The sequence below is a fragment of the Lytechinus variegatus genome, chromosome 2 (genome assembly GCF_018143015.1).
Source record: "Lytechinus variegatus isolate NC3 chromosome 2, Lvar_3.0, whole genome shotgun sequence".
In the NCBI taxonomy this organism is placed as follows: Eukaryota; Metazoa; Echinodermata; class Echinoidea; order Temnopleuroida; family Toxopneustidae; genus Lytechinus; species Lytechinus variegatus.
The window spans coordinates 9,174,041-9,188,304 of NC_054741.1; the positions used below are offsets into that span (position 1 = coordinate 9,174,041).

The 14,264-nt window shown below is 35.4% G+C and overlaps 1 protein-coding gene across 1 annotated transcript; it reads right to left on the reverse strand.

Annotated features, from left to right (window-relative positions):
- Positions 1 to 4,835: 4,835 nt before the first annotated feature.
- Positions 4,836 to 13,119, reverse strand: LOC121407250 (lysosomal protective protein-like). Its single transcript, XM_041598226.1, has 9 exons — positions 12,884 to 13,119; positions 11,874 to 11,985; positions 11,181 to 11,318; positions 9,330 to 9,488; positions 8,950 to 9,041; positions 8,415 to 8,499; positions 7,370 to 7,534; positions 6,403 to 6,578; positions 4,836 to 5,586 (listed from the first exon to the last, which is right to left on the reverse strand). The coding sequence occupies exons 1-9, from the start codon at positions 13,045 to 13,047 to the stop codon at positions 5,253 to 5,255; spliced, it is 1,425 nt and encodes a 474-aa protein (XP_041454160.1). The 5' UTR covers positions 13,048 to 13,119; the 3' UTR covers positions 4,836 to 5,252.
- Positions 13,120 to 14,264: the final 1,145 nt, after the last annotated feature.

The following is a 14,264-nucleotide window of genomic DNA, read 5'->3' on the forward strand; positions in this document are numbered from 1 at the left end:
TACTCAATAAATTTATAGTACAAAGGAAATACATGTAATATATGTGTGTTCTCTGTTTCTTCAGACTGTGCAAGAGTAATGCATACTACTATGGTTTAAGCCCAGCGGACGCTACACAACTTGACACTTTTTTTTTTTAAACAAATCACATTTAGCGATCTATATGAAAGTTCCAAGAAGTGAGATTGTTTTATTTGAAATTCAGCATAATGCTAGGATTACTAAAATCAGAATTTTGCTTTGCTGCAAGCCTTTTGGTTCTTTTGGTTGCAGTAAGGTATAAATCTGCAGAGTGGCAGCTGATGACATCATTTCGATTTGGAATTTAATTTGCTTTTATTCCTTCAGGGAAGCTCGAGAACATGAAGACGTGTTGTGTTTAGAAGTATAGTGATTCCACAGTTTTGTACACAGAAAATCTCGATGATCCTTTTTTATTGATTTTTTTTTTTAATTTGCAGAAGAAAATTGCCCTGATGGTTATTCAGTGCTCAAATGGATGGAAACCTTCAACTCTTCACTATATTTTTTGTGATTTCCTTTCTGACATAGGAATTACCCACACATAAGGAAATTGACATTAAAATACAAAATATACAACAAATATCACTGATGTTAGAAACCTACAAATACAAAAATATTTGGAAAATTCTCACAATTCATGAATCAAAACTATCATTCTTTTGCAATTATCCAGTACTCTTTTGAACAGTAAATCATCTGGATGTGTACACTGCTGGACCAATTGGTATGAATGCAGCGGGTGAGAGAAGGTGCGGTGATATCTAGTCATGGGTGCCATGAATTATTAATTATAGGGGATAAATTTTTTCCTAAGGAAAATGAAAGAATACAAAGAAAGTCATTAATTGCATTTCAAATCAGAGTGATACAGCATTGATGTATCTAGCCTTTGATTTTAATAGTCAAATTTTCGGACTTATTTTCTTCATTTTTTCTCACTGATTTATGCAATATTACCAACTGTACTTTGAGCACTATATAAAGTATTCCTTCATTTGTGAGTTGTTTAACTGATTTTTTTAAATTCTCTTAGCACTACATGGTTTACAAAATGAAAAGAATTTAGAAATTGTGTCCACATTATTAATTTCACAAATTTCTTTTATTTCAAATCACATTTTCATAGAAAAAGTTATATATACATGTACACAGAGTTTACATATTTCATTTACAAACAGTACTGTTGTTAACAAGCTTGAGTGTGCAGTCAGTCGGCAAGCCCCTGTGTTAATGAGCAAATGGGCAAGATTTATCCAAGTCCTCTCGTGGCTGAATTCATGTCCCTGCAAAATCTCGTGAATTGCGAGACTTTTTTCTCAAAGAATTTAACCACTTTCTCCTGGAGTAAAATTGATTATTTTTGTACCATTGGGAAGAGTAAATGTTACTCTTTCTTATTGGTTATTTCTTTTGAAAAAAATATTTTGATAAATAAGAGAATTTTTACCAGAAAAGATGCATCAAACAGAATTTTCTTCCTCTGTTTTCACTTGCAAATTGTGCAACATTTTGTGTTTTAGGCACCAACATTATTTATATCATCAGAAAGCTCAAACTCTAAACTTTCTTACAATGCCACTCTTGATATGTGGCATCTTTTAGATGGGTCAGCAGCCAGCTTTTTCCATCAAGATGCAAGACGAGATTTCTAAAATTTCTGAGTAACATAAAATCCAGAGTTCTGATTGGCTGAATAATGTTTTCACAACAACAGGCGCGGGTTATTTGAAGATATTACCACATGGTGAGTGTGACCTTGCAGAGGCCCAGTGTGGGGAACATTGGAATTTGCGTGGGTGTGTGGTCTCTGTGACCAATCAGAGTGCAGTATTCTTGTTTTTGAGCTGCTAAATGTACTTGGCCTATGAAAAGCTGGCTGCTGACCCATCTAAGATACATCTTCTTATACAAATTATATCATATTAAAGCGTAGATCTTCAGCTTTATTATGATCTAAAAATCATTTGTGCTCAAACAGAAATCAAGTGTGAAAACAACATTTGTTGCATGAAAAAAATCATTTTGTTTCATGTTTTATATCAAAAGTTTTCCCTATATTACAACATTTTTTTAAAATTCCAAACACATGACCTGAAAGAATGATTCTTCTTCTTTACAAAGATACCAAAAACATGAAATTTGGTTAATATTTAGAGCAGCAATGGCAGAATAAAAAGAGGTGTTTTGGTTCGCACCAAGCTCATTAATAATGCAAAAACCCTATAGTCATGAATATCACTTGGATAAAAGAAGCTACTTTTTCAGGGCTTGCCGACTGACTGTGTGAGTGAAGTATAAGCTGGCATAACTGTAAATAATTAAACTCATGAGAAAGTATGTCTTTGCCTGAAAAATGATTATCCTTTTTTTTTACATTTATACATAGGAAAAGTGATCTTATTGATAGTCCTGAATACCTGATTCATTGAATTATAATATTCCTACACATATAATCAAAATAACCCCATGCTAGTATGATGGGGGGACCTAAAGCTACGCACTTTGTTTTCAAACAATAAAAACTGTCCCAATTTTAATATTTCAACAAATTATATTTCACTAATTTGTGGCAAACATTCTAAAGATCATTAACCAAGTAGAAAATATCACAAAACTCACTAATACGAAAATCCTGTCGTGTTTTTCGAACACCTCTTGATTTCGCCGCCCGATGTAGAAGGGGTCCTAAAGCTACGCACTCGATTTATCATGCAAAAAAACGTATTTCCTGTGCCTCAATTTCTAAAATATATTCAAATTATTATAGGATAAAATGAAATTAAAGCGAATATAACTCCAAACTTCCTAACAGTTGTTGGTTTTCTCTGCATTTAGAGATTTACTGCAGCCTCTGTAGAAAAAATTTAATAGGAATTGTTCATCACTCTCCAGTCACAGTTCCACACACAGAGTGCGCATTTGCCATTAAAAACTGCATGCGCGCGCGATGAGTGGTGCGTAGCTTTAGGACCCGCGCAGCTTTAGGACCCCCTACCATACACCATCAAATGCTCTTGACAGTCCTAAGCCCTTTAACATAAAGCTTAGTGATTGATCACGATCCTGTATTTTACAATTGATCATACACAATAATAAATGCAATCAATCATACAAATCACCCCCATAATCAATGTCTAAGCTTTATGTTGCAAGGCCCTACAATATAATGCATGTCAGATTTTACTTAACATTTTTTCTGGTATTTCTGTGACCATGGTTATAATATCATGTTTCTTGGGAGAAAACTGTTGAAATAAATAGTTATTCAAAGTGATAGAATAGAAATAACTTCCATTATAAGCATTAAATTGCTAAAGCCTGTACATAGCTTTGGTAATATCCCAAAATGGGTCTACCATTACTAGGCCAGGGGTTCCGTTGCAGAAAGAGTTGCGTTAAAACGCAAGTCAAAAAATCAATCGCAAGTCCAAAATGCGCGCTGTTGATTGGTTGAAAATCAAGTTGCGCATGATATTTAGAGTTGCGTTTTATTGCAACTCTTTCTGCAATGGGCTCCAGGAGACATTGTGGTGAAATCTTTTCACAAGACTTATCGCGCAAAGCACCAAGCTGGGGTCTGGAAGAGCCCCCCACCACCTGCCTAGTTGGGTTTAAATCAATAGATCTAAACACATTACTTCAAATTTTGATTTTTTTTTTGTTATAAAAAATATATCACACCTGAGTAATAGATTACAAAAGCTGAGTCTTTGAGGAAATCTTGGTTAGGAACAATTTACATACGTAAAGGTATATAAGAAAATATGTGGACTATACAAAAAACACTGCGATAAAACCTATCCATTAGCTGAAATATAAAGAATTGTTAACGTTATTCTCATTTAATGGAAAACAGAGGGATACATGGGTATGATCTAGCAAGATTTAAGACAACTTTGATAATATACTGATTAAGATCAAATGATAATGAAATTTGTAAAAAGGAAGCAAAAGGTCATTTTGTATTCAGGTGTAAATTTGCTGAATGAAAACCTACCTGATGGTGGATCAAAGAACATTTCCCTAGTAACATGAATGCTACTGCCTCCTGCCATGCTGGTTTTCATGACATTATTCAGGCCAAATAATGTTGGTTCTATAAACAGTGCATCAATAAAAAAATCAAAAGTGAATCTGGCAACAGGGAATGGCATGGTTGTATAAACATTACAAGAGTTAGCTGGAAAATGCATGATTGACAATTCTTAAATGAGAATTTCATCTAATTATTTATGTGACAATACGACATATGTACATGTGATGCCAGGCATCATTCAGAGAATTATAATATATACATTAAATTCATGATTGCACAATTTTGTTATTATAGTAGATTAGCTCACCAAATAAAATCACTCCACAACTGGAAAATTACTGTAAAATGGCACTTATTCAATGGCAATTTTTCATGGGCATTTCCATCTTTTGATCTAGGCCTTTTAATAATACAAAAATATCTGATATTCATTTTCCTCTTTATGTCAGAATGATGACATTCTCCTTTTATATAGTGCTTAGCACATTGGAGCAATGTCTCTTAGCAATTCATAGATATATCATCACCTTTGGTCAGGGGATACCGGCTTGCCCGAATAAAGGTCAATATAATAATTGGCCTGAATCCTAACATTTAGAACCAGGAAAACAATGCATCTGGGGTAAATTCCTGAATAGTTACCAAATTTCACCAAATTTACAAAATTTTAGCTATGGATATTTTTCATCATACTCCTCTAAGACATCAAATGAAAAATAACATGATAAAACGCAAAATGGGTGATTTCATGTTCAGTGTTGACCTTTTGGTGTTGGTGTTAGGTCAATTTTGACACGATTATAACACCAAATACAAAATGAAGATGGTCCCGAAAAGTCACTAGTTGTTGAGGTGTCAATGTGATCTGGGCTAAGTAACACAAAGGTTTGCGATGAATCGCAAATATGAAAGAACCGCACTGATTGGTCCCTGGTCAGTATTTAAACCTAATGCGCCTTTAACAATGATATTGATTGGTCAGTTCATTAAGCGATTGATCGCTAGTCTTTGTGTTACGGAGCGCTGGATTAGTTTTAAAAACTCTGAATAAGTTTTGGAGCTAGGGGAAGCTAGCGTTGTGTATTTTCATGACATCGCACCAGGGGAGTATAAAGAATATTGTTTGAAACCAGCTAACATGGAGATGAATCCTTGCGATATCACATATCTGTAACCTATATACCAAGTCTACTTATAAAGGTTGGTTATTCAGGAACTGCGTGATCATATGGTATGACTCAGCAGGCTTCCACATCGGGACCAAGTGACCTGACCCCTTCACCGTGGCAACCGTCACATTCAAGAACTCATGGGCGAATCCAGCCACCTGCGTGCCAACCTTCCAGGGACGTCTGGACGTCTTTTCGGCTTGGTGGAGGTCCTTCACGAACCACTGCGCACCGAGGAAGTTGCAGACGATATCCGCATCGCCGTTGTAAAAGAGTCCCCTGTACTTGGTGAGCATTGATTCAATCAGCGGCTTGACAGACTGATATTGCATTGTGTAGTTACCACCGACAGCATCACTGTGGGGGATATAACCAAATAATACACATCATTGGAGGCATTAGTAAGAATTACTCACAATTACTCGGTGAGTGTAATTATTCTAATGCCTTGACATATACCCACATAACGTGCCATTTCTTGAAAAAAGTTTGCTTTTACATGTTTTTGGGGACAGGTATGATATCCACTTGTCAATAGAAGTGGCCCCCTGGAATTGTATTTTTCATGAGATGTTTATGTGGATCCAAGTGATTTGATAAAGCATTTTCATCTCAAAACCAATGAAAGGGCAATAGAACTAGTCATTAGTAATAATAATAATAAATACAACAGGGTATTTGTATAGCGTTCTTGTTAGGCTCTCAAGGCACTCCTTTATTACCTTGGCTAGGCTAGTCTACTGATTCCAGCGCTCACAGCTCTTTTATGAAATACTTTCTGCCGGTATCCATCTACCTTACCTAGGTTGAGTGCAGCACAATGTGGATTAATTTCTTGTTGAAGAAAATTCCGCCATGGCCATGATTCAAACCCATGACCCTCTGATTCAAAGTCTGGAGATTGATCCACTGGACCAAAACGCTCCACACACCACACATGAATGCCTGATCTCATGACAGATTTTAGCCAAACATTTTTTGAAGGATACATATTTATACCATTTTATATCAATAATAATGGCCATGCATTGAGAAATAAATTTGAAGTTTAACCCTATCTAGGCCGGGGTAGTTTTGGAGTTCATATGGCCGAGAGGGGGGGGGGGGGAACTCTGTATCATGAAACGCCCCCCCATCCTGTTCATCATCAAGATAATCCTCTTCATGACTTACCTACAGACCTCCCAGGGCTGTACAGACGCAGGTATATGGAGAGCTAGCCTGACATCAGCCCGACCAAGATAGGTTGTAACAGCAGTAGTATCACTGCATTCAGGATCTCCTACTTTAGATGTCATGAAACCATGAGATGCATAGTGCGTTAACCTCAAAGAGGAATTGGTCTGTGGCTGCATCAATACACAAGCAAACCATGAAAGAAAGATTTCAGTAACAGTAATGATAACAAAATGAATTCAAACTTACTCAAACGTGAAGACAACCAGATGTTTGTGAGTATGTCTACATGTAAAAGCTATTGTACAGACTGAAGACAGAAGCACTGTTAAAGCACAGACAAAAGTATTACTGAAAGGGAGCGGTGCTGAAAAAACCTGGCACAGTTATAGATTATTTGTTGAGTTGCATGCAAACTGGGCTTTGCCCATGCTTCTTATTGACCCATTGTGTAAATATATGCTGTCATCATGAAATTGGGCCAGAGTGCTCCTGTTTGGAAAGATTTATTTAAAGCTAATACAAACCAGCACCCACCTCAGGCCTGAAACTACTAGTACCCAAATCTGGCCAGGTTACCCATAATGCAACATTCTGAATAGTGTATTCTTCACATGTAGGTCCACTGGAATAACAACACTTTCTTCACTATTAAATACATAACTCATACCACAATTATTATATTACTAAGTATGCAAACAAGTATTTAATTCTCTTCATTATCTATTGTTTTAAGACTAGATATATTTTACATGTATAACACACAGTCAATGGAAACCACAGTCAATGCTGGTCAGTTCGCTCTTGCTTTGAAAGTTCCTTGCACAAGAAGCACCGTTTCCTGTTAATCAATGAAAGCTAATTTTATTGTTTGATGTGGGCTATTTCATTTAAGGGGTATTGATCTCTCAGATATATAACAACAAAAAATGTACAAAAAAAATACCTTGTGAGAACTACTCACTTTTTCAAAATGCTTTGGATGTGGAGTCTTGTAATGGATTCCCAGTGAAGACCAAAGATCAAATTGATATCTTTTGGTTCGAGTAGGGATCCCTCCAGTACAGTCCTGATATATGTTGTAGGTGTTGATACCGCTTCTATATATGAATGATTCTGCTATATCACACTGTGGATTCAAAACATAGTAAGAGAAGCATAAAATAATGAATGAAAACTCCTTGAGGGTTGTTTTGCAATTATTATTTTACTGCATTATTAAAAAAGCAATACTCAACTATACCTAAAAATACCGAATTAGGTTACATTTTTTTAATAGAATATACACCCCATTTTTGGTTAATAGTCACAAAACAATAAATCATTGCATTTCAATAATCAATTCTGATTTGAGAAAACAATTTCCTATGATTACAAATACTAAAGATGCACAGGCTTGATAATTGAAACAAGTGGAATGCCTCTGGCAGTCTCATCTGCATTACACTATTCAACGTGGCAGCAGTGCTGACATTGAAAACAACTACATGTACAATGAATGATTTTTTTTTTGAAAGAGAGAACAGACACACATTTGATTTGTTCACCTCAGATGGCCTTTCACAAATTCCTAGTGGCCCGAAATTACATTTGTCCATTTGCTGTTACCTGATAGCCATAATATGAAACTCTGTGGAATAGAGAATTACAAATGAATCTGACTTCAGATATATTGCATCTTATGGCAGCGATAACAGAGGGTGCTTCCAACGAAGAATAAAAACACTTCCAAAGGCTTATGCAATGAGCCAGGTGCTTTGCTATGTCAATCAAGATATTACCTTTTTGTTAGGTATACTTGAGCCCCCAGTTAGAAATTACCATAAAAAACAGCATCCAAACTGATTTGGTCTATACTTGCAAAATAACCTTGAAAGTTCATTGATCCTAATGACCTTTGACCTTGATGGTGATGACGACGACGATGATGATGATTGATGAAGACAATGATGATGTTAACGATAATAAGGACAATAAATAAATAGTTTTCAAACTCAGTTTATACTTACAGCATCTTTGCATTGCTGGTCCGTAGGCTGGAAGAACCTACAAACACCATTTTCACAGCAATATGTCTGAAGATCATTCCAAACACTAAAAAAACACACATAAAAGTCATTATTGAAATATTTTAAACACGTAACAATGGAATGCAAATATAACTACTTAAATATAACAAAAAAAGGTTAATAAGAGTTGTATCCAGCAAAGTCGTGACCTAACAACAATCAAGTAATTCAATTTAACCAATATATTTCATCTTTTTAGCAAATATGTGAAGATTGATTAAAAACACATCTTTCATGTCTGAGAATACAAATCTTTGAGGTTTTAAGGATTATGTGATCATCTCATCATCTATGATACCATCATTTGCATCATCATCATCTTTATCATCATCAACCTCTTCATCATTATCATTACCATAATTATCACCATCACCAACATTATCATCAGTCCCACCACCACCACCCCAACCACTATCATCAATCATCATCACCCAATCATCATCACCATCATCAGCTCTATGCATTCACAACTTACTCCTGGTCAAACAGTGCATGATAGTAGCCAAAGTAGACGGCAGAATCATAATTGCTTGTTACGTTTAGTAGACCATTACCGATGGCAAAACCCTGAAATACAAACAAAATAAAACAAATATCAATCTGTCTCCTTTGAGCAATACAACATATCAGGGGCATGGATATGGAGGAGACTGTCACCGTCAGAAAAGCGACGCCTATCGTCTCACTCTCCTATGCAGGCGAGACAAAAGGAAAACAAGAACTAGATCTCCAATTGAATTGATGCATTTCCTTTCATAATTTTCATAGCTAGAGTTGGGACATAGATACTTCCATAGCCTTCCCCCTTTCTCCTCCTCCCTTCTCAGATGAAGAAATTCCCTATTCTGAACTAACCTCCAATTTAATTGATGTGTTTCCTTTCATAATCTTCAAAGCTAGAGTTGGGATGTAAATACCTCCATAGCTCTCGCCCGTAAGGTAAAAGGTGTTATTGAGGTATTCTGGAAACTTGACAAAAAAATTCTGAAGAGCTTGGTAGTTGTCGTCTGCTACCTAAATACACAAAATTAATGAATATGATAAAATCAGTTAAAAAAAAATAATAAATGTAAAATCTCAAAGGGATTGTGTGACTTGGATAGTATCTACCAGATATTCAACTATGAATTCACATTTCTGACCTCTGGTCAGTGTTGAAATGCAAATAAATTTCAATAAAGGAGTGGAACAGTCTCAAAACTCTTATGAAATCATTGCAATGATAACCGAATGAAATGAGGCATCTTAAATGAGAGCCTAGCAGACCCTTACGCACAGTCTGTACATAATACTAAATGAATGTAATCTTACAAAAATATTGACCTTTTTATCAGCTCTTTATGTTCTCATCTTCATAAGGGCCTCAAGACATTTCGAGATTTCTTATTGATGACCTTTCATAACTATCTGCCTCCTGTGACGTCACTGTAACGTTGTAATCAATTCCGGAATCATGACGTAAGATTGGGTCCTTTCTAGCTAATTACAAGAATCTACCTTGGTTTTAAAGTATTTAATTTAATTTGTTTCTAGTTTCTACGTAGCATTTCCTGTCAATCTGTCCCAAATTAAGCCAAAATTATCTTCAATGTGTATCTACTTTAACTAAGCCATTGCTATATCATAGCGAAAACAGGTGGCATTCTCATACAGTTAAAAAATAGATAGCATCCACACTTTAACTATTTTTTATCCACACTACAAAATCGTAGGTTTTTCCCTATTATTATTAATTATTCATGACAAAGAGAATCTTTTTCAAAATCCATGGGACATACATAAATTATACTGGTTTTTTTTTGCAAAATCATTTTTCTAAATTTTTTAATGCAGAATCAAAGTATGTATAAACACATAGGATATGTAGGCTATGGGCACTCAATGAAAAGTCTTCTTGTCAATAAGTATCTCATCCAAAATTTTATTTGACTACGGTTATAGGATATTCACCCCCATTATGCTAAAGCAGGAAAAAATTGGGATATCTCACATACTAGTAACACAAGATCTGGTCACATTCGTACATATGGACAGTTATCACCATGACATATGATACTAAAAGGTTGTCTATTATAAAGACCAATAAGTGGAATGGGCTTTATAAACAGGTGGTCTGCGTGAACAGGTTCTTGCCTTGATATTCTACAAAGGAGACAATAAGGTTAAGGTCTTTATGGCCACATTACCCTGTCTTACAAAAGGTGGTTTCAAACCGCCTCGATCACAAGAATCCCCGTTAAATTACAAGAATCACTAGCCCAGCAGCCACCCACGCCGGCGCGCCCAACGACATGCTGGGCTAAAAGTTCCCGTAATTTGCTTTCACATTGCCAAAATACCTGCGACCTTGGAAAAATCCCCACGAAAGTTCTCGTAATTTCGCCAAGTACCAACTATTTAGCGGGTATTTTCTTTCGGGGAAATTACGCGTAGTTTGCTTTCACATTACCAAAATACCTGGTATTTTCTGATCGGAGTAAATTTCCCGATCAGAGAATACCTGGAACTGGCGAACTTCGAGGCGGTCTGAAACCACCTAAAGAGTTGTGATTGATTCAAAGTGTCATAAAAATATATGAATCATAAATGATCGCAATTTGAGATGAAATTGATTTGAATTTGAGTTAAGGTTTCTATTCTTTCTGCAATGGGTCCCCCACTGTTTTTTTTATAGGACAGATACATGTAGCTGCTAAGAGTATTTACCTGATCATCATCCGTCTTGATGTCTCCTGAAGGTGAATAAGAGAAACCAACACCAGCTGGACTCTCCAAGAAGATCACATTGGCCTGTTTGTTCCAGCTGTAATCGTTGAGGTACAGTGTAGCGCCATCGTTGTTCACCTGCAAAAACACAAGTGAAAAATCCTTGCATATGATTGGCTGAGAGAGCAATATTTTTCAATGAAAACCAATGAGGTTTTTTATTTTGTAAAGCCAAATATGGGTTGCTATTATTTTTTTCTTAACAATTTTTTTATTTGGACTATAAATAATGAAATAAAATCTAAATTTTAGTACTGAACATAAACAACAAAAATTATAGGCACTAACACAAAGATTAGCTCAAGATATCATGAGGAAAATGTATTTGACAAAACTTATGTTAAGTTTACACAGAGACAAGTAACACCTTTATAGAGACAATGAAGGAAATATGTGTTTTTTTATATAAAACTTTTTGGGAGATGTATTACTAAACCTGCAATTTCGAAGAATTAATTGGATCATTAAACAAAAGTAAATTTAGAGTTTTTACAGTATCGTAACATTTTCATTTGAAACCGAGCATAATGGGTCTTTTTCTAAATTGCTTCTCTCTGTCTTCTATGTGCATTAAAATGGATTTCCTCAGGGTTTTGTTCTCCTTTAATAGAGAATATTACAGACGTTACTTACATGAAACGGACCCAATTCTGAAAGATAGCCATCCAAGGAGCTACAGCCTGGTCCACCATTCAACCAAAGCACAACAGGATCCACAGATGGACTGCTCTGGGATTCAACAAACCTGAAGAAAAAAAAAATCATTCAATAAATAATAAAATAACTTGATTCAAGCAGAGGTAATGCATCAAGTGTTACAATATTTTTTTCTACATAAACTCTTTTCTAACAACCAATTATCAAATTAAATGTTACAATTTCCAAATAAAGAAAAACGAAAAGAAAAAAAATACGGAAGAAATAAAAACATAAAAAAAAATAATGTGAAGAAAGAAAGCGGGGAAAAATATAAAAAAGAAAAAAAGAAAATAGAAACAGGAGAGAAAGGGGAAACAAAAAAAAGCAAAAATAAGTCACAGAAAGAAAAAAAAAATGAAAATGGAAATAAAAGGGAAGAAAGATGAAGAATGAAAGAAAGATAAAAGATGAAAGAAAAAGATATTTAAAAAGAAGAAAGACAGACAGAAAGGAAGAAAAGAAGGAAAAAAGAAAGAAAGAAAGAAAGAAGGGAAAAAGAAAGAAAGAAAAAGAAAATGGAAGGAAAAGAGATAGGCCTAGACAAATAAAGGGAGAATAAAAAAAGATACCGATTACCATGGCATGAAGCATCATTGTTACTTCCAGTGGCCGTCAATTTTGAGCAAGGAGCGGGGCCATCATGTGATGATAATAATGTTTTCACTATTTCAAAATTACCATGCACTTATCTCATTCAAGACAAGAATATTATTATATTAATTTTGGCACACGTACCGGTATGCAATTATGATAATTCACGTGCTCAGCATAACAGTCTAGGTTGTAAGGTCTGAAAAGTTAAGTCTTGACTTAAGAAAAAGATTTAGAACGTTTTCAGAATACCGCGACAGCTAAGGCAAGGCGAGGCCGCCGGCCGGTGGGAACGGCGGCCAAGAGCAGAGCGGTAAGGCCCGCTCGCGATGACATGTTAATTCTATACTTGCCAATAATGAAACAGTTTGTCACCCGTCGCATTCAGATATCCAGAATATTGCTTGAAAGGTGGGGCTTCAGAAGGAATTCCAGGTAAATTTGTGACTTCATCTGGAGCATACGCTGCAAAGCATGAAGCTGCCAGGAGGAAACTGATTAAAATTCGATAAAGCATTTTGGCAGATTCACTGGATCTCTACTATCAAGTCTTGGTCTTGTCACGTGAGAGTAGCGGTATTGGTCACATGATCCGTACCGTACAGCAGCGCTCATGTAACGAGATTATTTTTCACTGCATCATGATCATAGAGTTATATAAACTTATTAACTCTATGATCATGATGGAGTTTCCATGATTAAATTTAAATATTCTTTAAAATATTTTTGTAACTCGGCAAGATAACAGCTCGCTAAAATTATCTCAATCGGTATTCTGAATGTTTTACCTCTGGCTTTGTAAGATGATCTCCGACACTTAACGCATCATTACAGCTCCAACATCATACAGGCTCAGTGAAAGTTCAAGAACTAATTTCAGAATATGTATTTTATCGTAACTCAAAAGATACAAGAATATTTCTCATTAGACAATTTTCAGAATACAGCCCAAGATGAAATTTGAAAAAATAATTGCTATTAGTAGCCTCTGTTAAAATTTCATTCCATATTTATAATTTTATCTTTCATTTTCTCCAGTGTTGTTTCTGATCGGTTCTCATTCTGTTCCTTAAATCTTCCTTCAATTTTTCATTCCCTCATTTTTTGTTGCTTTCTTCTCACCTTCCTTTGTTTCATTCTCCCTCTGAGTCTACAATCTAGCAACCCAGTGGCGTACATGGCATATCTTGTTGGGGAGGAGGAGCACCAGGGAGATGGCTCTTGGAATGGGGTTTGTTGCATCCCCCCCCCCCCCCCGAGTCGCATCTTGGGAAAGTGGGTGTCCCTGGGTGTCTGTCCTTACTCTTCACTTCATCTCGTTTTGTTTTTATCATTAAATGTCCATTCACAGGAAAATAAAGACAGAGCTTGAAAAGGTTTTAGTTCCCATTATTGTATTATCAAAGCATTTCTAAATGAAATTTAAGGCCCCCCCCAAAAAAAAATATATATATACACGCACATATGTATATAAACCATCCACCAGTCATACTTTGTTAGGCAGTGAAATAAACTTGCCAAATTTACAAAAGAAATATTTGATCAATACTCTAGCCAATATTTCTATAGTATTTTATCATGAGTAGTTAATAAAAAAAAAATTCTCAAATATTTTAATACAAGCAATGACCAAAATATTCTGAAAGGCCAAATGATAGCATGTTTTTTTTTAAATTATTATGATTGTTATTTTGTCTTTTTGTAACTAACTTGTGTTTATGTGATTTGCAATCA